This window comes from Exophiala oligosperma, assembly GCF_000835515.1.
Source record: "Exophiala oligosperma strain CBS 72588 unplaced genomic scaffold supercont1.3, whole genome shotgun sequence".
In the NCBI taxonomy this organism is placed as follows: Eukaryota; Fungi; Ascomycota; class Eurotiomycetes; order Chaetothyriales; family Herpotrichiellaceae; genus Exophiala; species Exophiala oligosperma.
In genome coordinates, this window is record NW_015622820.1 from 3,483,915 (window position 1) to 3,507,246 (window position 23,332).

The window sequence follows — 23,332 nt, forward strand, 5'->3', positions numbered from 1 at the left end:
CGAGCCAGGGGTGTCAAGAATACCTTTGTCTGACCAAGCATCTGGACTAGTTGTTCGGCGGATTGGTGTGCCATGACGCTGTCAGACAGGATTTCCTTAACAGGCAAGTTAGGCGAAGCTTCTTATCGCGATAAGGAAATTTATCTGCGCTCTTGTACGGAGTATTGTTACTCGGTAAGTCTTTTTCGAGTGGCCGCAGCCAGACAGCGAAGAAAGGTGTTCCAACACAAAATCGTGCAGAGAAACACGTCGCCATAATGGGCAGAGAAAGACAGAAAAAGAAGAACCGTTCTTCGATATCCAAAGTCAAACCACATTCCAACCGGACCAAAACTGGAAAGAAAAAGGTCAATTTTTTAGGAAATGCGACCATCGCACAGAATTGGTTTGTTCACACTCTACTGCCTGTGCCATGCCCAGGACTGACATGTATCGTAGGGACCGAAAACTTACTGTATCGCAAAACTACAAGCGCTTGGGCTTGAGTTCGAGGTTGAACGGCGCCAGCGGAGGCACCGAGAAACAACCAAGCCTTGAGACCGAGGAAGATGGGAACAAGAAGCGGGATTCTCTTGCCATTGCCGGCCCACGAGCTCTCAATAAGCAGGCAACTCAAGAGGTCCAGGTTGAAAGAGATCCCGAGACTGGTCGGATTGTCCGAGTTATAAGGGCAGAGCCCGATACGAACGACAATCCTCTGAATGACCCTTTGAACGATATTATGGATATTAATGATGATGACGGCCATGTGAAAGATCGCCCCCAAAACAACATTGTTGCGCAACTTGAAGCCGAAGCGGCCGCCGAGGAAGAGTTCTTGTCTCAAAAGAAACAGCCACGAAAACAAAGTCAACGAGAAGAGGAGTGGATTACTAGACTCGTCGAGAAACATGGCGATGACACCAAAGCCATGGTAAGAGATCGGAAACTAAATCCTATGCAGCAAACAGAGGCAGACATAACTAGGAGGCTGAGAAAATGGAAGGCAAAGCAAGAAGTTGGGACGTGAATGATATTCTCGAGGACACAACAGAGAACGCCTATGGCGCATAAATGGAGAACTTCGACAAGTCATGGTCGCGCAACAACTGGCAGTCTCGGCCTCTGGCAGTCTACACTGACTGAGGCATTGGAATTGGTCATTCACATGAGCATTCAAGACTGAACACACTGGTGAGAAGTATTGCCCAAGCAGCAATTTTGCATCACGGGGTGTTGTATTCTTTGACAGCCAGATGCACTGCTAGCTCCATTGTCAGACGAAGGCTGGTACGTTTGTTTTTTCCGACCTGGCCATCGACTCACAATGTTGGACCCAAATTGTGAAGCTCCCTGGCCTTTGTTAATGCTGGACCAATTACAAATGCTACCATTCCATCCACAGTCTTGATACGGCATTCAGCAATTGTTAGCTGGGAAAGAAACAGTGGCTGCGGGATAAAGCCAAACTGCACCTGGATTCTGGCGACGTCCTTTCGCCACCGCCCAAGTTCTTTGCACTGTGTTGATCATGGTTTCATGCAGAATGATCACAAGATGTTTGGCATGTTTCAGTACGGGGAGGTACGAGATGAACTGGTGGGGTGTCCAAATCCAGCGCCGAGCAAAATAGCTTCCGCCATCAATTTAACCAAGCATCTTTCACTGAATCTCCTCGTGCTTCTTTCCACCATCCTCCGGTGTTCGCATGGTAAGCGCATTGACATTATGATGTTACCAAATGCTTCCACACCTCTTCTCAGACGCGTCGGGTTGAGGACCTGCCAGTGGGATATTGACTTCAAAACAATAAGAAGGACAGCATTGCCCTTTGGACTGAACTGTAAGATGTCACGATGTATAGGAAGTTTCGACTTCGTCAGCGGAGGGCGGTGAGTAGAGAACGCTCTAACTAGGTGACTTGTCCTGCCGTACCTGGATACTCCTCGAGATCAATTCACTGCCCAATATGATGACAGTAGCCATCACCCCCTCGACGCGTCGTTCACGCCATGAGAGCTTCGCGAGACTTGTGGGCAACTCTTGCTTTGCAGCTAGATCCGTGAAACAACCAAAAGCTGCCACAATGGACAACAATCCCGATCAGTCTATGGTGCCCTCAACAACAAGTGCCCCTTTGATACCTGATAGAATCATACCAGGCCTCTATCTATCCGAGTAAGTCACGCCTCGCGAGTGGACCTTCCCTTGAGCTCCCTGACAAAATCTCAGTATCCAGACAGCATGTGCAGTGTTGAGCCCATACTACCCAGCACCTCATAGACCGGAGATCAAGTACGTTTTGTCAATCATTGACAGACCAGACCGCACGCCAAAGGTTCACCCAGAAGATGAATGGAAGTTTGTCCTCAAGTTCCTCAAACTGCGTGATGTTGGCTCGGACGACCTTCTTGAGATCCTCGGCGAAGCATGTGAATTCATCAGGAGCAGCATGAAGAACAATGATGGTGGAATCCTGGTGCATTGTGCCAAAGGCATCTCGCGCTCTGCTTCTGTGGTGCTTGCCTTCATCATGGAGGATATGTGCTTAGATTACGATACAGCTTTGCGGTATGTGCGTCAGTCTCGTTCCAAAGTCAAGCCGAATCCGGGATTTGAAGCTCAGCTGCAGTTGTGGGAACGCATGGAATACAGCATTTTCGAGGCAGATGGCACCACACACAAGGAAGAATACAATGTGTGGAAGGCCAACAACGAACATGCTACCAAGACCCTTGCCTTTCGGATCTTGGAGAAAGGAGCAGGCGGACCAAGCAAGAAAGACGGAACAACTTGATGGAGGATCGTGGACACATCTAATAGCATAGGTCAAGGGCCTCGAGCCGGATGAACAGTCTCGGCACTCGAGAAGGCGATGGGATGTTTCTTGTGCCCTGCTAGATCTACAACACGTAAGGGATTTAGCACAATGCGAACATTGAAGGTGCAGCTGGGAGTGCCCTCACAGGAACATGGGCACGCCAAGTGAAGGCTACCTTTTGGAGGTTAGCATTCTGCCTCAGACTATCCACAATATATTCTGAGGGAGGTGTGCTCAAGGTATGAGAATACACTCGTTTCTTACTGCCTTTCTCTATTGTGTATGAGGACACTGTGTACACTACGTTGGGTGTTCAATGCAGCTGGTGTAAAGCGCAGTTTACAGGGCATACTTGACTGACTGGTACATGGTGGCAGAAAAATACCCCTCCCCAGCCTCCCCTACGAATACGAGTCCTGCGTCTTCCATTTTCTCTGCTTCCTCGACCTTTTCCGCCTCAACAATTCCATCGCACTGTCCAATATCAACGATACCTTTCTGCGTTGCTACGGGGTATTTTTATATCTTGCATTCCTACAGCAACAAGCTTCCTTGGACCTGCAGCAAAGCAGCACCCTCAAAAGTGGTCAGGTTTCCGTTTCTTTCTCATCATTCTTTTTCGTCCTGATCCCGGTTTCTACAACACCTACTCGTACTCCTCGTCACATCTACGTGACCTTGTCGTCACAAGAGCACCTTCTATCTTTGCCTCCTGAACATCAGAGCCTTGTACTCTACGACGACTCTACGACGTGTCTACGTTACTTTCATGTTATCGTTCTCCCTCACTGGGCAACTCCCTTTTTTCTTTTCCATCACCATTTCGTTACTTTTCGTCACTTTTCGTCGCATCTACTTTACATCGTCTCTTCGCCTCGTTGCCTCTTCCTGACATCAACACTTTGTCGCATCTTCTCTACGTTAGCTGTTTCCTACGTTACCTCCTCGTCATCGTCTTCGCTACGTTATCTCTTCCTAACGTTACCTCTTCGTTTCTCTCTCCTCTACGTTACTTCCCGTCGTCCTTCCGTCACTTCTTCGTTATCGACGTCGGACAGGAAGATAGCCTCCTATTGACGCCGTCATTGTTTTCATACTCCTTGCCGTCGTCTTTCTATCACGCTCGTCGCGTTTTCAACAACACGATAAAGGCCATCAGCACTAACGGTGCAGCCTCGCATGCTCATACTACAACACTTACACGTAGGGGCAGTTGCAGTCAATTCGTCTCTCGGCATTGTCGCCTTGTGAAGCGTTTTGCCCTGGCCCTTTGACTTCACGACGTCCATCTAATCGAGCAGCAAGCGAGATATCTCTACACTGAAAGACCTGCATACAAACGAACAAACAGAAAAAGCTTCCTTTGGGTGAGTGATATTGTTACCCCTTGTCAGGACTGATAGTTTGCTGGTCGGACTTCTGCATGCCACCGTGAAGAGCTAGGCTTTGTTCAAACAATACAAACACTGTCTCCTCGCCACTATATGAGGATCCCGGTGCCGGTCTGAAGTTCTGTAGAAATTCTTCCTGTTCAAGCAGACGGTGTATGACTGAGCAGTGCTGACAATGGCTATATATAGCTTCAACTGGGGAGTCTGTGATCAGACTGTGGCAGGAGATATCATCACACCTGCAAACAGTACCTGCATTCTCTCGCCCTGTGAGGAAAGGTGGCGTTGCTATCTCCGTACATGTCTCGTGTTCATAATACTGATGGCTAGCAGCAATATATCAATCTTTACTGTGAGTGTTCTCATTGCCTCCTCCTCAACACCAGCCGATCTTCGTCACATTGCCGTCACACCTTCATCAACTCCTCGTCACAACCGCAGACATGCCCTTCTCACCTTACAAATGACGAAACACCTCCTTTGAGAACCGATGGGATACCATCGGCCTAGCCTGGATATCCATGGACCTCTCCGTCAACCGCTCTAAGCGGCTGACATGTGGTCCTCACCCGCCATTGCACCCAGGTCGGCATCTATAAATGTGTCGATATTTCTCCTCCATCACATCCAAGCATTCTTCCTCCTCCTCCATCATCATCGAATCTCCTGCAACCTGAACATCACAGCTTACAATCATATAGCTCGACATCCTCTCCTTCGACCTTTATATTCATGCAGCGGCATCTCGGACACATCTGAAGCAACGTTGATGAAACAGCTTTGTCTCTCCTCTCAGCACAGTACCTAAGATCGACACTACACGACACACTTTTTTGCTGCATTTTTCTTTTTTTGAGAGTTTTCGCCAATTCTGTCCTTTTCACAAGCGACAGACAAGAAGTAAATAAAGTGAGTCTTCTCGTTGATACAATTCCAGGCACCATCTCCTTTCCTAGCAGCCTTGTTGTCCATCTCCACTTGAGAGTGTCTGCACCCAATTCGCCCGATCTGCCTGCCACTGAGGCACCTGGTACTTCAGAGCATCTTCCGAGACAACCTAGTACGACTTCAGTCAAGGATATTTCCCTGTCGCCTCCGACCTCTCTCTGGTCACACATGATCTGTTTGCATACTGAGCTGTGGTGCCTTCGACATGCAATCACAAATCCAGCCTTGTCTGTGCGAATCCATGCGAACCCTATACGTGCCTTCCTAATGCGACCGCGGGTCTGCGCCGAGACCGCAAGGCTGAACCCTGAAAGGGGTTTCGGCCTGTAATATTCCACGCGCGGGTCCAGCATTCATCTCTAAAACAGACGTCGAACTTGATACCGACATGTGACGACATGTGATGCTCCACTGTCTTTGCATGTTTTGCTACAGACCTATCTCTTCCTCCCTTCCTGTTCAATCCTGGCTGTTCTCACACTCATACACTGCTTCCGCATCAGCCATGATGAGTATACTGACAATGGCTATAGTATCATTACCCTATATTCACACCACATCCCTAAAAGCTGAGCCATCATGGTTTCCACACGATCCAGAACCACGAACGACATCAATACCCAAATTGCTGCCATTGATCAAGCGTGTGCCGCAAGACAGACCAAGCAAACGGCTATAACGGAGTTCTTTGTCTCAGTCGTCGGCAGATCCACTGTGGTGACACAAAACGGCACGGCAGACAATGGCACTGTCACGGAAAGCGCTGTCAGCGTCAGCACCTCGAGCTGCATGTTGACTACAACTCCTGGATCAGTGGGTGCTTCAAAGAACGATGTGGCATTGCAAATCAACCTGCAAAATCAGCACACGAATGTCACTTCAAGTTCTGAAGAGGGGCTCAAGGAATTGTCGGTCGAAAAGAAGGGCGAGTCACCATCGGCTCCTAAGGAGTCTTCCAAAGGTCGCGGCAAGAAGCGCCAATCAGTCGCCAAAGGTATGTCAAACTTTTCTTGTGTGAAGCACCACATCGCTGACAATGCTTAGTTTCGTCCTCCAAGGTTACCAAGAAGGTGAAGGTGTCAAAGACCAAGACCATCAAGGTCAAGAAGGAGGAACTCGATGAAGATTTTCTTCCGAAGCAGACCGAATTGATTCCGAATGAGCTGGCTCAGTGTGGACGCCGTATGCTGCGCCCTCGACCTCGCCGTAGGATTGAGAAGAAGGGAGTGACTGAGGCACCCATTGGTATGTCAGACATGATCATGCGTTGTATTTTGACTGCTAACCCATCCTGCAGTCGATCAAGGTCATCCGACCAAGATCGTAGTTCTCCGCCTAGATCCGATGAAGTTGACGACTCTCTTCGAAGGTCTACTTGCCACCAAACGCAGCCAACCAATCAGTACAGCAAAGACAGGCAAGGCAACCAAGAGCCGCAAGGTTCCACAAGCGACTCCCAAGAGAAAGCCTATTTTCAGACGTCCTCGAAATATGCCCTACACGAACAAGTACCAGTTTGCGTTCGGCGAAGACCGACTGCCAAAGCACGCTGAGCCAACAGCAGAAAGTATCCAACAGGTCGCCAAGATCATGGAACTGGAGCGCATGGATTTGGCAAAGTCTGGAAAGGTTGCACCAGGATCCGCTACGCCTTTTCATGCCGGCAAAGGCATCAGTGTTGAGTCTGTTGTGCGCGTCATCTTGTCGCAAGTCTGCACAAACGAAAAGGCTCTTGACATTCAGGCAACAATGAGACAGGCCTATCCTTACTGGGTCAATGGTGAGAAGTTCATCGGCATGTTTCCGAACTACCACAGTATGCGGGTCCAGAGTCTGGAGAAGCTCGAAAAGGTGATCAGAGATGGCGGCCTGAACTTCAAAGCCAAGTCTATCAAAGGCTGTCTCGACATCATCTACGCAAAGAATGTCGCTCGAATTCCACCTGGAGCCATTGAATACGCTGGAAACGAGCCCTTTGCTACAGACTTTGTGCCTGGTTTGCTGTCCATGGACTACCTTTGGGACATACATCAACAAGGTGGCAAACAAGCCGTCTTTGACAATCTTGTTCAGCTTCCACAGATTGCTGTCAAGTCTGCGTCTTGTTTGATGGCGTTCAACATGGGTCTGCCGGTGTTTGCTGTCGACACACATGTTGAGGGCATGGCAAAGCTTCTTGGCTAGGTGCCAGAAGATTGCACAAGTGCCCGAGACATGTGTAGCCACCTGGACAGTCTTTTACCAGACACCGACTTCAAGCTCCACCTGCATCAGGACTTCTGGCGACACCGACGAAACTGTGTCCGCTGTGGTGGCAATGTCAAGCCTGGAGGCTACAGATGGCAAAAGGCCAATTGTGTCCTGGAAGACCTTGTGAAGAGAACAGGCATCACAATCAAGGAGACAACAGACGAGCTGGTCGAACCAAAGAAAGCCACAACCAAGAAAGAGCTCAGCGACGAAGCTCGGATTGCAAAAGGCTTGGTCAAGACTAGCTACGTGATTGACGATGACTTTGACGCGATCACAGGAGGAACAGGAACTCTGCGTGAAGTCTGGATTTCGGATTACAGCATGATGGAAAGGGAGGTGCAATTTGCGGAGGAAGTGGTGGAATGTTGCACAATGTGCACCGAGGAGGAGATTGTTATTTCTACCAAAATTTGAGATTTATGGAGTTATGGGGGCCAACATATTGCTACGAAAAGTTACTTTATTGCTTTGATTCAGAAGAGCTTTTGATACATATCAGAGTGAATTGATTTTCTTGCTACTCAATGACTCTTCCTGTTCACCGATAGTAGTTGCTGTATTGACTCTAAGAGTCTCACCTCGTCGCAAAGTCGTATGGATACTGTCGGTGAGGGTGTGAAGGCTGTCGAACGGTAACACTCTGTTGCTCGCACTGTGCAGATGGGTCGCGTCAATTCACAACCGTATCTTTCACTTGTGTAGCCTTCCATATGCATTGTCAAGGCTGAATCTCAGGCCCGCCACAGGAACATCCCTACGCCTTGTCATACGGACTATCTGAGGTCCCTCGTATTCGCAATGACATGGTGGAAGCGGCCGGGACGGCGATCGCCATCTAGGCAAGTCATGGTAGAGATACAAGCGGGCCCTCGGTAGTCGATGTCGAGGCCAATGCTACCTTCCCCCACAGTGTAGTGATGTCGATGATGTCTGCCCGCCTCGCATTGGATGCCCTGAACAACACTAGAGGAAGCTTCTCTAACTTCTTATCTTCTGTTCGCAAGGTTACAATATTGTAGCAACCCTCGCCGGATCAGGCAGTTCGTAGTGTTTACTTTCTCTGGTACACTTCTTCATCGTCATTGACTGGCTCAGTCCTCGGTTCCTGGGCCCATCGACCATCTGGACGCTTTCCTCTTTGTGTCGCCGTGGCATGCGACCGCCACGCAGCGGATTGACGCTGGCTTCGTCATAGCTGCTTCTCGTGCAAGAAGCTATCCCATTGCGAAGCTACCCTGTGAGATGGCGTTTGTTCCTGGCCTTGAGTGGCACGAGATCCAATGGATCGTGGTAGGAGCCTGCGCTTGTCGTTGATCGTGCGTTAAGATACAAAAAAGCTACCTTCTGCTCTTTGCCCTCCTGCGTCCGCTGCTGATCTCTCCGTCCCAGCATCGCTCTTGTTCTGTCGAGCCCAGTTGACTCGCCTCGCAAGATGTTGTCGCTGCTCTCTTCAACCATCTTGCTGGCTTATGCTGGCCAGCAAGCGCTGGCTCAATTCGTCACTCCTCCCAAGAACCTAACCACCAAGGAAGGCTACGCGGGCATCAATGTTCGCTACAAGTCCGTCCCGGCAGGAATATGTGAACAGAACCCCAATGTCAAATCCTACTCTGGCTACGCCGACGTGGCTCCCGGCCAACACATCTTCTGGTGGTTTTTCGAGGCGCGAAACGGAAATGCTTCCGAAGCGCCTCTGACCATCTGGATCAATGGTGGCCCTGGGAGCTCCTCCATGATCGGACTCTTCCAAGAACTTGGGCCCTGCCGTGTCGATGCCGACGGGAACGCAGTGAACAACCCGTATTCATGGTCGGAAGTCAGCAACGTCATCTTCATTGACGAGCCGACTCAAGTGGGCTTCAGCTACTCGTCGCCCGTGGCCGCATACGCCGATCCTGTTTCGGGAGATCTCGTCCAGTTGCCCAACAACACCTGCCCCGAGTATGCGAGTGACTGGGACTGCGGCACTTACAGCTACTTCAACGAGAGTCTGACCGCGAACTCGACGCCTGCAGCCGCGCCGAACATGTGGAAGACACTCCAGGGCTTCATGGGTGCATTCCCTCAGTACTCCAGGAAAGGGGTGTACTTCACCACCGAGTCGTACGGTGGTCACTACGGTCCAATTTTCAACGAGTACTTTGAGGAACAGAATGATAAGAATATCAAGGGTGCACACAACATAAGTCTTGAAGGTGTCATGATCGGAAACGGATGGTACGATCCGCTTATCCAATATCAAGCGTACTACAACTTCAGTGTGTTCCCTGGGAACACTTACGGCTATGATCCGTTGAATCAATCTGTCAAGGGTAAGTCACTCCTGGTTCACAATCCCACATCTGACTCTTTTCTGTTACTAAATTCCGATCTTGTCAGACCAATGGTACAACAACCTCTACGGCCCCGGCAACTGCTACGACCAGACGGTCGACTGCAACGCGCGAGGGATCAACGAGATTTGCACGGCGGCCGACAATTTTTGCCTGAACCAAGTCGAGAACCTCTACGACATCTACCTCGGCCGCGACGAGTACGACTTCCGGTACCTGATGCCCGACCCGTTCCCGCCCACGTACTACGTCGACTACCTCAACACGGACAGCGTGCAGGCCGCGATCGGGGCGTACGTCAACTACACCGAGAGCAACACGGCCGTGGGCAACGCGTTCGGCAGCACGGGCGACGACGACCGCGAGATCGGCACGGTCGAGGCGCTGAAGAAGCTCCTGGCCCGCGGCGTCAAGCTGGTCATGTACTTTGGCGACGCCGACTTCAACTGCAACTGGCTGGGGGGCCAGGTGGTGGCCGGCCACGTCGGCGCCCCGGGCTACGCCGACGCCGGGTTCGTCAACGTCTCCACCTCGGACGGCGTGGTGCACGGCCAGGTCAGACAGGCCGGGTCGTTCGCCTTTGTCCGCATCTACGAGTCGGGCCACGAGGTGCCCTTCTACCAGCCCCTCGTGAGCCTGGAGATGTTCAACCGGACCATGAAGGGGGTCGACGTCGCCACGGGGAAGACCCGAATCGGCAAGGACTACAAGACCTCCGGCCCCAAGGTGAGTTCCTACCACGAGGGCAACTCGACCGTCCAGTTCGACGTCGTGCCCGAGAGCGCCGTCTACAACGTCACCACGGCCACGCCCCAAAACGGGACCACCGCCGGCGGCTCGGCGGAGGCCGGGAAAAGAATGGCCAGGGCCAAGAGGACGACCAGGAGAGGCAAAAGACTCAGGACGAAGAGGGACCTCTTGAACGCCAAGGACAAGAGGTGGGTGTTGCTCGATGAGCAGTGAAATCCCTGACTTTATTTTTTGTTTTGTTGAAAAGGGAAAAAAAAATACAGGACGAAGTAGTGCATTCGTCAAGCTTACCATCGGTAATGCCTCATACCTTACGGAGTAAGTAGTATGTAATTGAACGAGGCCCGTCAGCCATATCACGACGGTACAGACACACAAGATCGTAACTTCGTTCCCACTCCCAAGTCTGAATACTAGATCCTTTTTTTCCTTTTCCTTTTTTTGTGTAAAATTGTTTTACAGACGGCCTCGAGCGTTGTCTTTTCTTTTTCCCAGCCCATGAATATCGTCCTCAGCTTTCCCCTTGACATGTTTTCCCTATGAAGGGCCGAAGAAAAAGGAGGTACATGAGTTCGAATGTCCGAAATTTTGAAAAAGAAACTCCCATACAACGCATGCTCTATCTCACGCTTTTTACTAACCGCGGGAAAAAAAAGAGCCGTGCCGCATTTCACATTCCAATGAGCCCTATCCTATGCTGTCCATGCAAGCCAGATTGACAACGACATCCCACCAAAAGTTCCTCGTTCCATGGCTATTCATGCATGGCATGCATGCGCATGTATGTGCCTGGCGCCTTTTCATCATTGCCACACTCCGGGAGTACCTAAGGATTGTCCACCCCAGAGCTCCCGTGGTCCGGCGTCCCCTGAATTGACCGAAGTCTTGTTGTTGTACATATTACCCTTACCCAGGTCATTTTTGACGTGTAGTAGGAAAGAGAAGACCACCACTAGTGTGTGTTGTGTGTCACACTTTTCAACAGAGACTGATTGAGTGGTTCTCTTGGTTGTTGGTCCTTTAGAATCTAGAGAGCACATCTGAAACGCATCATCACTATCGGTCAGGACACAGGATCTGATACGTTCCTGCTGCTGTTCGATTCGACGAGAAGCAAATGGTCCAAAGATGCAACTCATTACTCGTTGTAGTGGTACACCTGTAAAACCCCCAAAAGATTAGCAAGGTAGATTCGCAAATCAACCAAGAAAACACACAAAGTTCACTTACAAGATAATCAGGCAAACCCCAAGACTCAAACCCGAGCCGGCGAGCCATCTTGGCGAAACCTTCAGTCTCAATGAGATGATAGAAAGGAAAGGGAGGGAACATGGCCCCGTCTCTATGCACCTCTGCCTTGACCAAAAGGGTGGTGCCTCCGACGCCATCCAGAGGCATCAGACGGCGCTCGTCCCTGTCCTGACCGGTCTTTGCCAGCATCGCCATCAACGTCCTGTACGTGGGGATCTCAGCATATCCTTCAAGCAAGATGTCATCCGGTCCCATTTGTGAAGCCAGCTCCTGCGCCACGTCGCTGTCGCGCCAGGAGTTGTAGTCGTAGGGCCGGACACTGGGCTCTCCCTGATCGTTGGTGTAGCGTTGGTAACAGTTGGGCACGATGATGGGCTTGTTGTGGCTTGCCAGGTCTTGAATCAACGTTGGCGGCGTCTCGATGATGTCCGAGTCCAGCCAGAGCACCCAGGAGGTGGAGGGTCCGATGGTGGTGAAGAGGAGGCTGTTCCTTGCACGAGCCATGGCCGCCCGGCGAGCCTTTTGGTTCTCCATCTTGTGCCGTTCCTTCTCATCCTGTGACATGATGGGTGGCTCAAAGTCCTGACGCAGGATGATGATGGATTGGAAACGTTTCTCCTCCGGCCCAGACTGTGTGACCTTGATCGCCTCTTGTAGTGCTGCAGTTGCGGCGTTTCCATCTTTTGTCTTGGGCGTAATGAAACCTAGACTGATGTGTTCGTGCGGGTACGACAAGGCCAGGAGGTTGTCCCAGTACTCTTGGTAGAACCGGGCGAGGGGGGTGAGGATGAGGATTTTTTCGTTGTTTTGGAGGGGGTTGGCGGTGCTGGTCAGATTGTTGAGCTGGTAGTGCACAACGGGAGGCGGCCGACGAATGCCATTGTGAGATCTGGAGGAACCAGATTGCTTGCGGAACGCAGAGGTGGGAGGTGAAAGAGGATTGTCTGCTGCGGCGTCGGATTTCCGCTGGCGCAGTTCGGATGGGCTTGCGGAGGTGTTGTTGATGCTGTAGAGGAAATAGATAAAGACAATGCCGAGGAGAAGACCCAAGCCTAACGTGCGGTAATTGCTGCGTGGTTGACGCATCCTGTCGAAGTAGGGCATTGTCCTGTGAAAAGGTGTTACGTACGACGCTGAGGAAAGGGATGCATGGCTGGTCAAGGTCGTAGGTAGCGAAGGAGGAAATGAGGAATAAAGGTCTCAGTGTGCCGGACTTGGACTCACAGAGGAAGAGTAGGTAACAAAAGAATGGATGCTCGGTCAGGAGTGAGCAAGTGGTGAATGGTGATGAGGATCTGATTGTGAAGGACTCGGCACTACGTACACAAGTACCTTCTTCTGCTCAACAGATGTATCTAATTATGAAACATGGTGGAAGTCAAATGCACCGCCACTCCGGCTTCTTTCTCAAGCCACCATTCAATAAAGCCACACACAACCACGAAGACAATGACGGGGTACTGCAGAGACATTGTACTCGATACTCATGTTCATCAACAGTAATTTTGTGGAATGATGATATTGAGATTGGTATTGAATTTGGTAATTGGTAGTTGGTATTGGTTTGTGGTGGATGGTTCTATGTGTAGACCTAAAACACCTAGTAATACTTCCTATAAGTAGGTACATAGGCATATAGGTATACAAAATACTCCGTCCTTGGGTAATCAATCGACCCAAGACAATGCTGGTTGATGAAATAGGCAGCTTTTCTCTCTAAATCATCCGACCCATCCCTCTTTCTTATTACCAAGGCAGGACTTGCCCTTTTCCATCAATTCCATAAATGGTTGTCCAATGATCGCTATGCATAATGTGAATAGTCCACGAAGAAAGATGCATTCAGAGAGCTCATTGCCCTCGTCTGTCGTGCTGCTCCAGGCAACCTTAGCGAATGTGATTTCGCAGAAGCTCGTTGGCGCCGCCGTAAATGCCGCAAAAATGCCCAACTCCAACGTCCGAAGGAGCCCCCCCAAAGATATAAGACCATCAAGGAAGATAATCTAAAGGGCATGGTGAATATAATGTGCTGGGAAGGCAATGGATGGCTTTTGAATGAAGAATGCCAAAATGCTCATCCCACAAACCTCGGCGCGAATGCATGAACATAAGAAAGTCGTTGTCGTCGTGAGATAAGTGATCATCGGTTCATCATGAAGTCGTCATCTTTCAGGTCTTTTGGAAGAAAGAACATATCTTCAGTGATAGATATCGGCTTGTCTTTTGTTCGAGTTCTTGGAGTCCTCCTTGTCTGACGAAACATCACTTCTCGGGCTTCGTGCACCTGGACTGCCGGCAGGAGAAATCTTTCCAGCTCCTGCAACCTGAAAGTAATCTCCGGCCTCATCTAGAGCCAGCGGTGTGACCGGGCCTTTCGGACTACCCAGAGGATCAAGTCGTGGCGCACCGGGTTTGACACCCATCGACGAAGCTGCAATCTTGGCCGAGAGATGAGCCCGTTCCAAAAACTCCCGCTGCTTCTCACGCATCAGTCGAGGTGATTCGAGCTGCATTGGCGGCGTTACTCTGTTGATGGTGATAGCTGGAGACTGTACTGCTGAGGTGGGCGTGGCAGGCGAATCGAGATTGGTGAAGTTGCTTGGATGGAACCGCGGCAGACTCATGTGCATATTGCGGGATCCCTGTCGACCATGCTGAACGGTGCGTGATCGTGCAGGCTGAGGTGACATAGGGCGATGGTTTGCTGGGAGTCGAGGAGATAGAGGTGAGGTTGGTGTATAGCGTGAAGAGAATGGTTCGGGGTTCATTTTATGGGTAATCAATTGGGACATTATCGAAGAAAAGCGCCGCCTCTGATGCTGGATACCTGCGACGCTCTTCACCTAGAAGCCCACTAGGATGTGCATGCGGCAGATGAAGTTGGATGGTTGTGCTTGATTGTCGATGGTTGTTGTTGTGAGTAGAGGCAACCACGAGGTCTCGGCCAAGCTGGCGGAATCGTGGCGCCTGAGTACGACGTGAGACCAGGGGTGGGCGACTAGCTTTTTGCGGATTATTGAGTGGCTGCGTCGTGTAACACAGCGTTAGCAATAGAAGCGGCCGACTATCCTTATTCAATGTTGTTTGAGGCCTTGTAACTGTCGAGCAAGAGAGACTGGGTGCAAGAAGGGTCGATGAGGAGGAATACGAAGCACACGATCCCGCTTTGTATTCCAACCAAGAGTTTGCATACCCGCCCGTGGAGACAGGCGGGCTGTATTTCTGATCCCAGGTTGTTTTTCTTAGGGTCAGTACAGACTGGTTGCCGAGACCCGTTGATCAGCACCTGGGTTAAGTGGTCGCTGCGAAGAAGGGAGCGGATCAGCAGTTTGAATTTCCCGGGATGCCTAGTGATGCACAGCCTGAAACATCAAATGACCTTTGATGGGACAGCACATGGCAGTAGGTTACGGCGCGAGAAAGTCGGGAGTGGAGTAGATAGACACTGCTACCAGGAATTGATTGTTTTATAACTGACGCTGATCGACCTCAACAGCGATGAAGTACCGGTACCCCGACGACCAGCAGATAAACGCTTCGATAAAAAGTCGTCATCGTACACGGCGTCATTCTGCGTGATTCTCTAGTCCCGCATCCTCGGTCGACCGAAAATTCTTTTGCTCAGGGTTTCCCTTTTTTGTGCAGTCCTGACGCAGGGCCGGATGGCGACACCTTCACTAGGGCCCCCCCATACACGGCTGGAGACTGGCAATAATAACGACTGGCGGGAGGAGGACACAGGCCTCTGGGACCGGCAAGAAGTGGTTCGCAAGGTGAACAAAGGGAGCCACGCGAGCCTCCTCAGAGGAACCCCAGCGAAGGCGAGGGACGAGTCGCCGTTAAGGCCATTGGGCCTGATGACGTTGCGACAGGCGCCACAGCCGCCCGGTGATTTGCAGGGGCTGAACCAGAGGGGATCTGATTGATTGCTGCAATCGGGAAAACTGGGATCGGAGGATTGAGACGCCTTGGCGGAGGGAGCCCTGCCGAAGCCTGCCAGGTACCACGTCTAAACCCCAGTCGATAATTGGATGTCGAAGGGATGAATTGTATGAACCAAGCGACCGAGACATGACCTTGGGAAGAGACATCCCTTCGACCCTGAATGGTACGTACCCTTTAGATGCGGTTGTTACTGATACCCAGGATCCCCCTGCGGACGAGACAGCAGCACGAGGGAAGAGACGCGTAGTTTGTGTCCTTGAGACTTACCGTCCTCAGTCTCCACCACCTCCAACAATCTGTCACCAGCGTTATTGGGAAGACGCTGTCGCTGTCCGTCGTTTAAGATGGATGTTCGCAGCCAAGTCACGAGGCCGAACGGTGATTTGCTCAGGCACTCCCTGGATAAGCAGTGTGTCAGTATCGCTCCCTCCTGCAAGCAAGTTATTTGGAGAGAAGGTCCTCGCTTAAGCGCGTTGGCAAACGAACGGACTGATCAGTACTCCACCTGATAACAAATGCTGGTTGCCGTGTTGCCGGCTTGACTTGAGGTGAGCAAGACCCATCCCACATTCTCCTGGCGAGGTGTAATAGGCCTATCTTGTGCTTGGTACTCCGTATTGTGCACATAGTCAAGGGCCAGTGGGAATCGGTCTTGGTTACACGGACGGCTGGTACAGTGCACAATACGGAGTAGGTATCCTTCCAGTAATTCCCGTGATGCTCAAAAGCGGAATTTCCACGGATGCTCGGTTGACAATGGGACTGCCTGCCTCTAGCATCAAAGGGGTGCTGACCTATGTACGAGTACAAGACCTTCCAGATGATTTTTTTGCCCGCGGATGTCAAATGTACTGTATCTGCGAACGGGCGAGGCTCAAGAAATCCGGAAAAGGATCCATTCTCGTGCACTCTTACCTCGTATCAGTGCAATTGCTCTCCGTTTTCAGCGGGCAATAGGCCGTATCATTGTGCTTGACACTGACCATTGTCGCTCCACACAGAACTTGCATACTTTTTACTGCATCAATTTCTCTTTCCCCTCTACTGGTTCAATGATATTCATCGACAGCCTGGCTACTGGGAGGCGGGGCAGACGCGCTCCAAGCGACCTATATGGAAACATCATGGCAGGCCAGCTGACTGCGCCGATCCTCTGGGAGTTTACCCGGCTGATCCGGAGCCGAATGATAATGTACATACTGTAGAATAGGAACAACACTCTCGATATGATGAGCACGCATCATTTCTTGGGGAAAATAATGACGCCCTGAACGCGAACAAGGACTCGTGTTTGGAGAACAGCAACGGCTCGGACCCTTTGCGGAATTTGTATCCGTGACAACAGGGCATCATTGCGAGCTGAAATTGGAAAGACATGATGTCGTGCAGAATATCGAAAGAGGCTTCGATCTGTGTTACACGACAACCCAGCTTATTGGAAACAGATGGTCCGAGTCCTTTTCGTTCAATCTGAAGGGCATTTGTCTGACTTTGGCTTGTACCTGCTTTTTTGGCACAAGTATGGCGCTCCCTGATGTCAGACGCGGGATTGTAAGCTGGTGAGTAAGAATGAAGCATCACTTGAAAAGGAAGGGAAGGACTTTTTGATGTCCTTGAAAGACCCCGAATGAAAGGTACGAGGAACCCAAGGACATCCCGATGCCTGAGGACATATCTATACGAGTACGAGTACGAATACTCGTAGTCGTGGTGGCATCATCCGGCATCTGACTTCCCAACTGTACTGTACATGGCTGGGAATTTGCTAAGGCGTATCTTCCCTTAAATCCATTATTGATAAAACAGGATGTACGAGTATCCCCGGGTATCTGTCTTCTTGTCTTTCGAGCTTCTTTGCCTGCTGTCTGCCGTGAAATCGTGTACTTCAACGCTGCTCTGACGCTGACGAAAGGTACAAGCACCGCATTCCGTCTACGCAGAGGCTTTGAATGGATCATATCCCAGTTCCTTGCAGTTGAAGCGTCAGCCAAAGCCTCGCACAAGTAAGGTGTATTCCAAATTGGTTCGCGATGAATTGATCTGTCGCTCTGCGAGCTGCCCTCATTCTCACGCAAGAAAAGCTGCGAGCCTACCTCATATGCAGCAATTGTATGCGATCTAGTATTCTAGCCCTCTTTGTCCAAGGAGCCTACAGTATGTACGAGTAGGAAACATGAATATCATTACAGACGATGTGCGCTCGCTTTGCTACCGAGCTGTTCGGAACGATGAGCCTGACCCTTTGACCCTTGATCTTTGCTATAACGAGGTTGTGATCTTCGCATCAGCCACGGCCGACTGACGGCCACACAGAGGTCGAGTTCGTAAAAGATACACAACAGTCAGTAGTGAGATAGAGCAAATGCCATGTTCCTCTCCGGTACTTGTGGCTTCGTGTTATCGTGGCTGTGTCGAAGACGGGAGGTTGAGAGCCGGCGTTCTGTCCTATCATGGCTCTCTCGGTTAGTCTAGTCAGGGACGCAATTCATCTTCATTCCCTCCCACCTTGATAATATGCTTGTCGCCTCCTTCCTATATCTTCAATGCTCAAGGTTCTCGACGACACCATTTAAATCGACCAAGATCCCTCGATAAATTAGTCCGCCACATCTAGCAGAATGCCTTGTGTTTTACGCGTTGCATAAATCATCGCCATCCTCGCCCACCTTACATGCCATGGAACCGCAACTCGACGTTACCTCAGCAGGTCGCGACTTCGACAACTGGCTTGACTGGAATGCCGCAACCACCTCCGCGGGCACTGCTACAGATGTAAAGCCTACAGTCCACCCAGATCAGGTCTTCCACCTTCCCATCTCTCCTTCCTCGACCGTCAACAGCGACCTGCACCCCTCCCTGAAAACAGACCTTCTCACCGCTCATCCACACCACGACCTCTTGACCCCTCAACACAGCTCCTCTTCACCAGAGTCACGGTCCAGCATCGACCTGAGACTCAGCGGGGATACGCTACGCGAGCAAACATCGCCGAATGAACGCCCAATGCTGAAGCGGAAGTTGTCTCCCTCCGATGTGCCAACCACCGACCACCATAACGAGGTAACTCCTGCTGCGAAGAAACGCCCACACAACGTGATCGAGAAGAGATACCGAGCCAATCTAAACGAGAAGATCTCGGAATTAAGAGACAGCGTCCCAAGTCTACGGATCACCAAGAAAAAGGCGACGGATGTATCAACTGCGGATTCGGACGAGGAAGACTTGGAAGGCCTCGCACCCAGCAATAAGCTCAATAAAGCCTCGATCCTGACCAAGGCTGTAGAATACATCCGGCACCTTGAGTTCCGTACGAGGCGGCTGGAGGAGGAAAACAAATCGTTGAAAGAACGACTCGAAACACTCGACAAAGTCATCGCACAGGGTGGTCACGACGCCCAAAGAGCTGCTGCATTCACGAGTGATACAATCATTGAAGAGTCTCCAGCCATCTCACAGGTCGACTCCCCTTCAGAAAACCGAGCCAGCTCTTCGAATCCACCTCAGGGATTGATCCCCATTCCTGACAGTTGGCGAAAGCTACGTCAAAATCAGTCGCAGGAGCACTATGGTCATGTTTACGATTCAGATCGGTCCAAATATCGTGGCAAATGGCCAACAAGGATCATGTTGGGATCATTGGCTGGGCTCATGATTATGGATGGACTGGCAGAGTCCGACACTGGCACGGAATCACGAGAAAAAGGTCTATTCGGCATTCCTTTGGAACTTCTAGATGGTTGGAAATTTCTGCAGTCTCCCAGAATTTACCTTGCTGCCTTCAGCCAGTTCTGTCAGACCGGAGGTGTCATTCCGTTGATCAAAGGCTTCATGGCTTTGACAATACTGGCTTTTCTGGTCTTCTCATATCTTTTCAACTCCAAGCCAGCGCCAAAGGAAGACATTGAAGAGGCTTCATCGCGGACTCGAATAACACCGGCGCCTGCTTCACCGATCCAGGTCAGACGTCGGGCCTGGAGCACCAGCATGCAGGAGCTTCACCTTCCTCACCATAGCTTCTTCCCGGAATGGGTTGCTCTCACTTCCGAGTGGCTCAGGTACACTGTCGGTTACCTATTCGGAAGTCGGGCATACGCTTGGCTGACCGGGCGAAGTGCAGAAGATGACGTGGCTCGCATCAAAGCCTGGGACATCGCGATTGACGCTCAATTGGCAGGCGGAGACGTCGAAGTGAGTCGCAGCAGAGTGGTCTTGACTATCTTCGGGTCAGGCACTTTACCAAAGACTCCTCTGCGGCTGATGCTCAAAGCACTCCATTGTCGGGTGTTGTTGTGGAACGTGGGCTCACTCGGAACGGCTACTCACCGAATCGCTAACCGTGTCGGGCAATTTTTCGCCAATTGGCAGTGGACAAGAGCTCAAGGGTTGCACGAAAAGTTACCCCTGCGTGATGCCGATCGATTACCGCCGTATCTATCAGAGATGCTTAATCTGCCGTGCAACGAAGTCTTCCTTGACACCGTCTGCCAAAGGGCCTACAATCTGATGTACGATCGGCCGACGCAAGAAGAATCTTCCAATGCCTTGATGAATGTGGTGGTCGAGGATCATGCTGTGCGGTCCCCGCTGGACGCAGTTGCAGCATGGCGATCTACATATTCCTTGACACAGGCACTTGAAAACGTCTTGCGTTCCCCTGAGCCAAGCGAGATGGTGCGGAGGCATCTCACTGAAGCCATGAAATTGGCCCCGCCCGGCTCCGCGGCCGAGACACGGGCCCTGGCAGCAAGCTCAATCTTCAGCACCACTGCCCGGAGTGCATGCTTTGTCCGTGCCTCCGAATCGATGGAAGCTCCTTCACCCAACGCGCAGTTTGAGCGGCCTCCTTACATTATTGATTCATCGACGCCGTCATCAGCAAGAAGCGATATCTTGAACTGTTTACACTGCGCTAGGACTTTGCAAATACTTGATTATGAGCAGAACGAGAAAAAAGCCAGAACACATTTCTCTTCCAAGGCTCTTGACAACGTGAACGTTGGTCTTTTAACTAAGGCTGCTTTAGCTTATCTTCACCAGCGGCTGCCTGAGGTCCAGTTACCAGTACTTACTGCTGGTAAAGACGAGGTCCGCCTCCTCCCAAACGATCAAGAGTCCTCGGCTGACCTGTTTGCACAAAGCAAGTTGAGACGATACAGCAGCTATAGTAATGACACTGGCTATGAAAGCCAGGATGACTCCTTATCTTCATGGGGGTTTGAAAAATATACAAACGAGCAAGGCTCGCCGGCGTTAGGGAATGAATTTGTGGTTTAAAAGCCGGAATTGGCAGCGAGAACACAGCAGATATCAGGCGTCTACTAGTCTCTTCCAACGCATCTTTAAACAATCAATGATGATCATCATGAGCACAAAGCATGAGAATGCTCCGAAACCATCTTCCCATTTCACATGTGTTGTCGTGAACCACATTCCTTGGTCCTCGGACCTAATCATTAACCCATCCAATCCATTGGCCTATTCACTCCTGGATTTTACTTACAACATGAACTCAGTCCCTTTGCGCAACAGAGCACGCGTACACGTTGAATACCCAGGGTATCTACGCTACCACAGTCCCAAGTCTGGCCGTCGTAGGCAGATTCCTCAGTATTCTGTAAGACACGTAGTATCTAGAGCTTTATTGTGGTCCACCGTAGTCTATTTCGCTTGGCATTGTTGACATCATGTGTGTCCAAACTGCAAGGCACCTCCTTTTACCTGGTCTCCTCTGTGACTTTGATAGTTGTGAGTTGGTCGGCCTCAGCTATTTCTATAGTCATGGGTGACGATCGGGACAAGCATGACTCGATCTGGCAGGTTGGAGTCTTTGACTCTCATTGTCATCCAACAGACATCATGGCCTCGGTCAAGGACATCGTCCGCATGAAAGCGAGAGTCCTGACGATCATGGCCACGAGATCTCAAGATCAGGAAATGGTTGAAAGAACTGCAAGGCTGTATCCTCTGGGCTCTCCGCATGAGCTTTCCGATGTACAATCACGCACACGTGTCGTGCCGGCTTTTGGATGGCATCCTTGGTTTTCTCACCAGATGTATGATGACCGGAGCACACACGATCAGCCCGACCCTGGGGACCACTACAAATCCGTCCTCGTACCTGCTCCCGAAGATGAAAAGTTCTTGGAAGCTCTTCCAACCCCGTTTTCTCTCCGAGAGTTTCTACAGCTGACTGAAGCACGGCTGAAGGAGTTCCCGTATGCTTTGGTTGGAGAGGTAGGCTTGGATCGGTCTTTTCGGGTGCCTGAAGGTCCAAGCGCCATGACCGGTGACACGACACAGAAAACGGGTGGTTCAGAGGAGGACTACACTCCTGGCTCGCGCGAGGGCAGACCTCTGACTCCGTATCGGGTCAACCTGGAGCACCAGAAGACGATCCTGAGGGCCCAGTTCGACCTTGCTGCGAAGATGGGTCGCCCGGTGTCTGTACATAGCGTTCAAGCGCATGGCCTGATCTTTGAACTGATGCAGAGCTTGTGGAAAGGCCGCGAGAAGCCCTCGAAGCGCGAAAGGAGGAAACAAACGGATGCTCCTGGCGCCGCAACATCCAAGGACGCCGAAGAGAGTGGCGGCGCTGCTACACTCTCAAAACTCCCTTACCCCCCACGAATCTGCATGCACTCCTACTCTGGCCCTCCTGATACTCTCAAGCAATTTCTCAATCCTGCTGTACCGGCGGACATTTACTTTTCCTTTTCCTCCGGCATCAACTTCTTAAAGTCCTCTTCCGCGAAGGTTGTCAAGGTCATTGAGGAAGTACCCGAAGATCGAATACTTGTGGAGAGCGACCTACATTGCGCTGGTGAGTTGATGGATAGTTTACTGGCGGACATAGTGGGGAAGATATGTGAGATCAAGGGATGGTCTCTGGAGGATGGTGCTCGGATACTGAGAAGGAATTATATCAAGTTTGTCTTCGGTTGAAACGGAAATGGAATGGGTCAATGCTGATCCTCAATGGTTGGAAGCAGACTTGTCTTGAATGTGAGTGAAGGGCGGACTGATGCCAGATGAAACTTGCCCGGCATACTGTGCCTCCGTTTTCAAGTCACGGTACGAAGTGGTCTCGACGCCATAGAACAACGTCGTGGTTGATGTTCTCCCCAGGCTCAGCACTCCTGGGCTGATGGACATCCCTGCGTGGATCAGTGCAACACCCGGATCGATGGATCCAGAGGTAACGAGCATCGTCTTTTAATCCGTCTTAACGAGAGACCGCTGAGGTCGATTTGGCGATGGTTTGGAGTTCTGCAAAGATTCGCTCAACCCAAAATGCGGGCCGATTGTTGGCAGAGATAGAGGAGACTGGGACCATCGCTGAATTGTCATTGCACAAGAAATAGTAAAAACCAGCGTCGACATCAGATTGACAGCGATTGGCAGTACCAAATTGTCCTCTTGTAGGAATCAAGCTATATATCTACGCTACACCCTCACTAATGCTGAGGGCAATCAATGCTCTCTCCAGATAACGTCGGCCGTACATATATCAACCCGCGTTGAATTGCTTTTAAATACATGAGGGAAAGGATCGTTGACGTCGATACGTTACCCAAAGCGTCATGTTATTTCCAAATCGGCTGCCCTCAGAGTCTACGACAAGCGCACAAATCCATTCCACGTGTATCCCACTTCTCTTCCAG

The 23,332-nt window shown here is 50.9% G+C and overlaps 7 protein-coding genes across 8 annotated transcripts; 5 read left to right on the forward strand and 2 right to left on the reverse strand.

Moving 5' to 3' along the window:
* Positions 1 to 257: 257 nt before the first annotated feature.
* PV06_03983 (uncharacterized protein) lies at positions 258 to 1,554 on the forward strand (the record flags this gene model as incomplete). The annotated part of the gene is made up of 2 exons (XM_016404816.1): positions 258 to 385; positions 439 to 1,554. 2 exons carry the CDS (start codon positions 258 to 260, stop codon positions 1,007 to 1,009), a joined length of 699 nt encoding a protein of 232 aa, XP_016265821.1. The 3' UTR covers positions 1,010 to 1,554.
* Positions 1,555 to 5,670: 4,116 nt separating this feature from the next.
* PV06_03984 (uncharacterized protein) lies at positions 5,671 to 7,323 on the forward strand (the record flags this gene model as incomplete). The annotated part of the gene is made up of 3 exons (XM_016404817.1): positions 5,671 to 6,133; positions 6,184 to 6,384; positions 6,437 to 7,323. The coding sequence occupies exons 1-3, from the start codon at positions 5,719 to 5,721 to the stop codon at positions 7,321 to 7,323; spliced, it is 1,503 nt and encodes a 500-aa protein (XP_016265822.1). The 5' UTR covers positions 5,671 to 5,718.
* Positions 7,324 to 8,621: 1,298 nt separating this feature from the next.
* Positions 8,622 to 10,871, forward strand: PV06_03985 (uncharacterized protein). Its single transcript, XM_016404818.1, has 2 exons — positions 8,622 to 9,704; positions 9,772 to 10,871. Exons 1-2 carry the CDS (start codon positions 8,825 to 8,827, stop codon positions 10,686 to 10,688), a joined length of 1,797 nt encoding a protein of 598 aa, XP_016265823.1. The 5' UTR covers positions 8,622 to 8,824; the 3' UTR covers positions 10,689 to 10,871.
* Positions 10,872 to 11,613: 742 nt separating this feature from the next.
* On the reverse strand, positions 11,614 to 12,830 carry PV06_03986 (uncharacterized protein; the record flags this gene model as incomplete). The annotated part of the gene is made up of 2 exons (XM_016404819.1): positions 11,614 to 11,634; positions 11,706 to 12,830. 2 exons carry the CDS (start codon positions 12,828 to 12,830, stop codon positions 11,614 to 11,616), a joined length of 1,146 nt encoding a protein of 381 aa, XP_016265824.1.
* Positions 12,831 to 13,924: 1,094 nt separating this feature from the next.
* On the reverse strand, positions 13,925 to 14,494 carry PV06_03987 (uncharacterized protein; the record flags this gene model as incomplete). The annotated part of the gene is made up of 1 exon (XM_016404820.1): positions 13,925 to 14,494. The coding sequence occupies one exon, from the start codon at positions 14,492 to 14,494 to the stop codon at positions 13,925 to 13,927; it is 570 nt and encodes a 189-aa protein (XP_016265825.1).
* Positions 14,495 to 18,176: 3,682 nt separating this feature from the next.
* Positions 18,177 to 21,067, forward strand: PV06_03988. Of its 2 annotated transcripts, XM_016404822.1 has the most exons (2): positions 18,177 to 20,756; positions 20,810 to 21,067. In XM_016404822.1, the coding sequence occupies exons 1-2, from the start codon at positions 18,348 to 18,350 to the stop codon at positions 20,834 to 20,836; spliced, it is 2,436 nt and encodes an 811-aa protein (XP_016265827.1). In that variant the 5' UTR covers positions 18,177 to 18,347; the 3' UTR covers positions 20,837 to 21,067. The 2 variants fall into 2 exon arrangements, with proteins under 2 accessions (XP_016265827.1, XP_016265826.1); XM_016404821.1 differs by having other exon boundaries at positions 18,177 to 21,067.
* Positions 21,068 to 21,430: 363 nt separating this feature from the next.
* Positions 21,431 to 23,111, forward strand: PV06_03989 (uncharacterized protein). Its single transcript, XM_016404823.1, has one exon. The coding sequence runs from the start codon at positions 21,450 to 21,452 to the stop codon at positions 22,611 to 22,613; it is 1,164 nt and encodes a 387-aa protein (XP_016265828.1). The 5' UTR covers positions 21,431 to 21,449; the 3' UTR covers positions 22,614 to 23,111.
* Positions 23,112 to 23,332: the final 221 nt, after the last annotated feature.

Coding starts and splice junctions, on each gene's coding strand:
- PV06_03985 (XM_016404818.1), top strand. CDS start 8,825: ATGTTGTCGCTGCTCTCTTCAACCATCTTGCTGGCTTATGCTGGCCAG. Junction 9,705..9,771: donor GTTGAATCAATCTGTCAAGG/GTAAGTCACTCC, acceptor CGATCTTGTCAG/ACCAATGGTACAACAACCTC.
- PV06_03988 (XM_016404821.1), top strand. CDS start 18,348: ATGGAACCGCAACTCGACGTTACCTCAGCAGGTCGCGACTTCGACAAC.
- PV06_03989 (XM_016404823.1), top strand. CDS start 21,450: ATGGGTGACGATCGGGACAAGCATGACTCGATCTGGCAGGTTGGAGTC.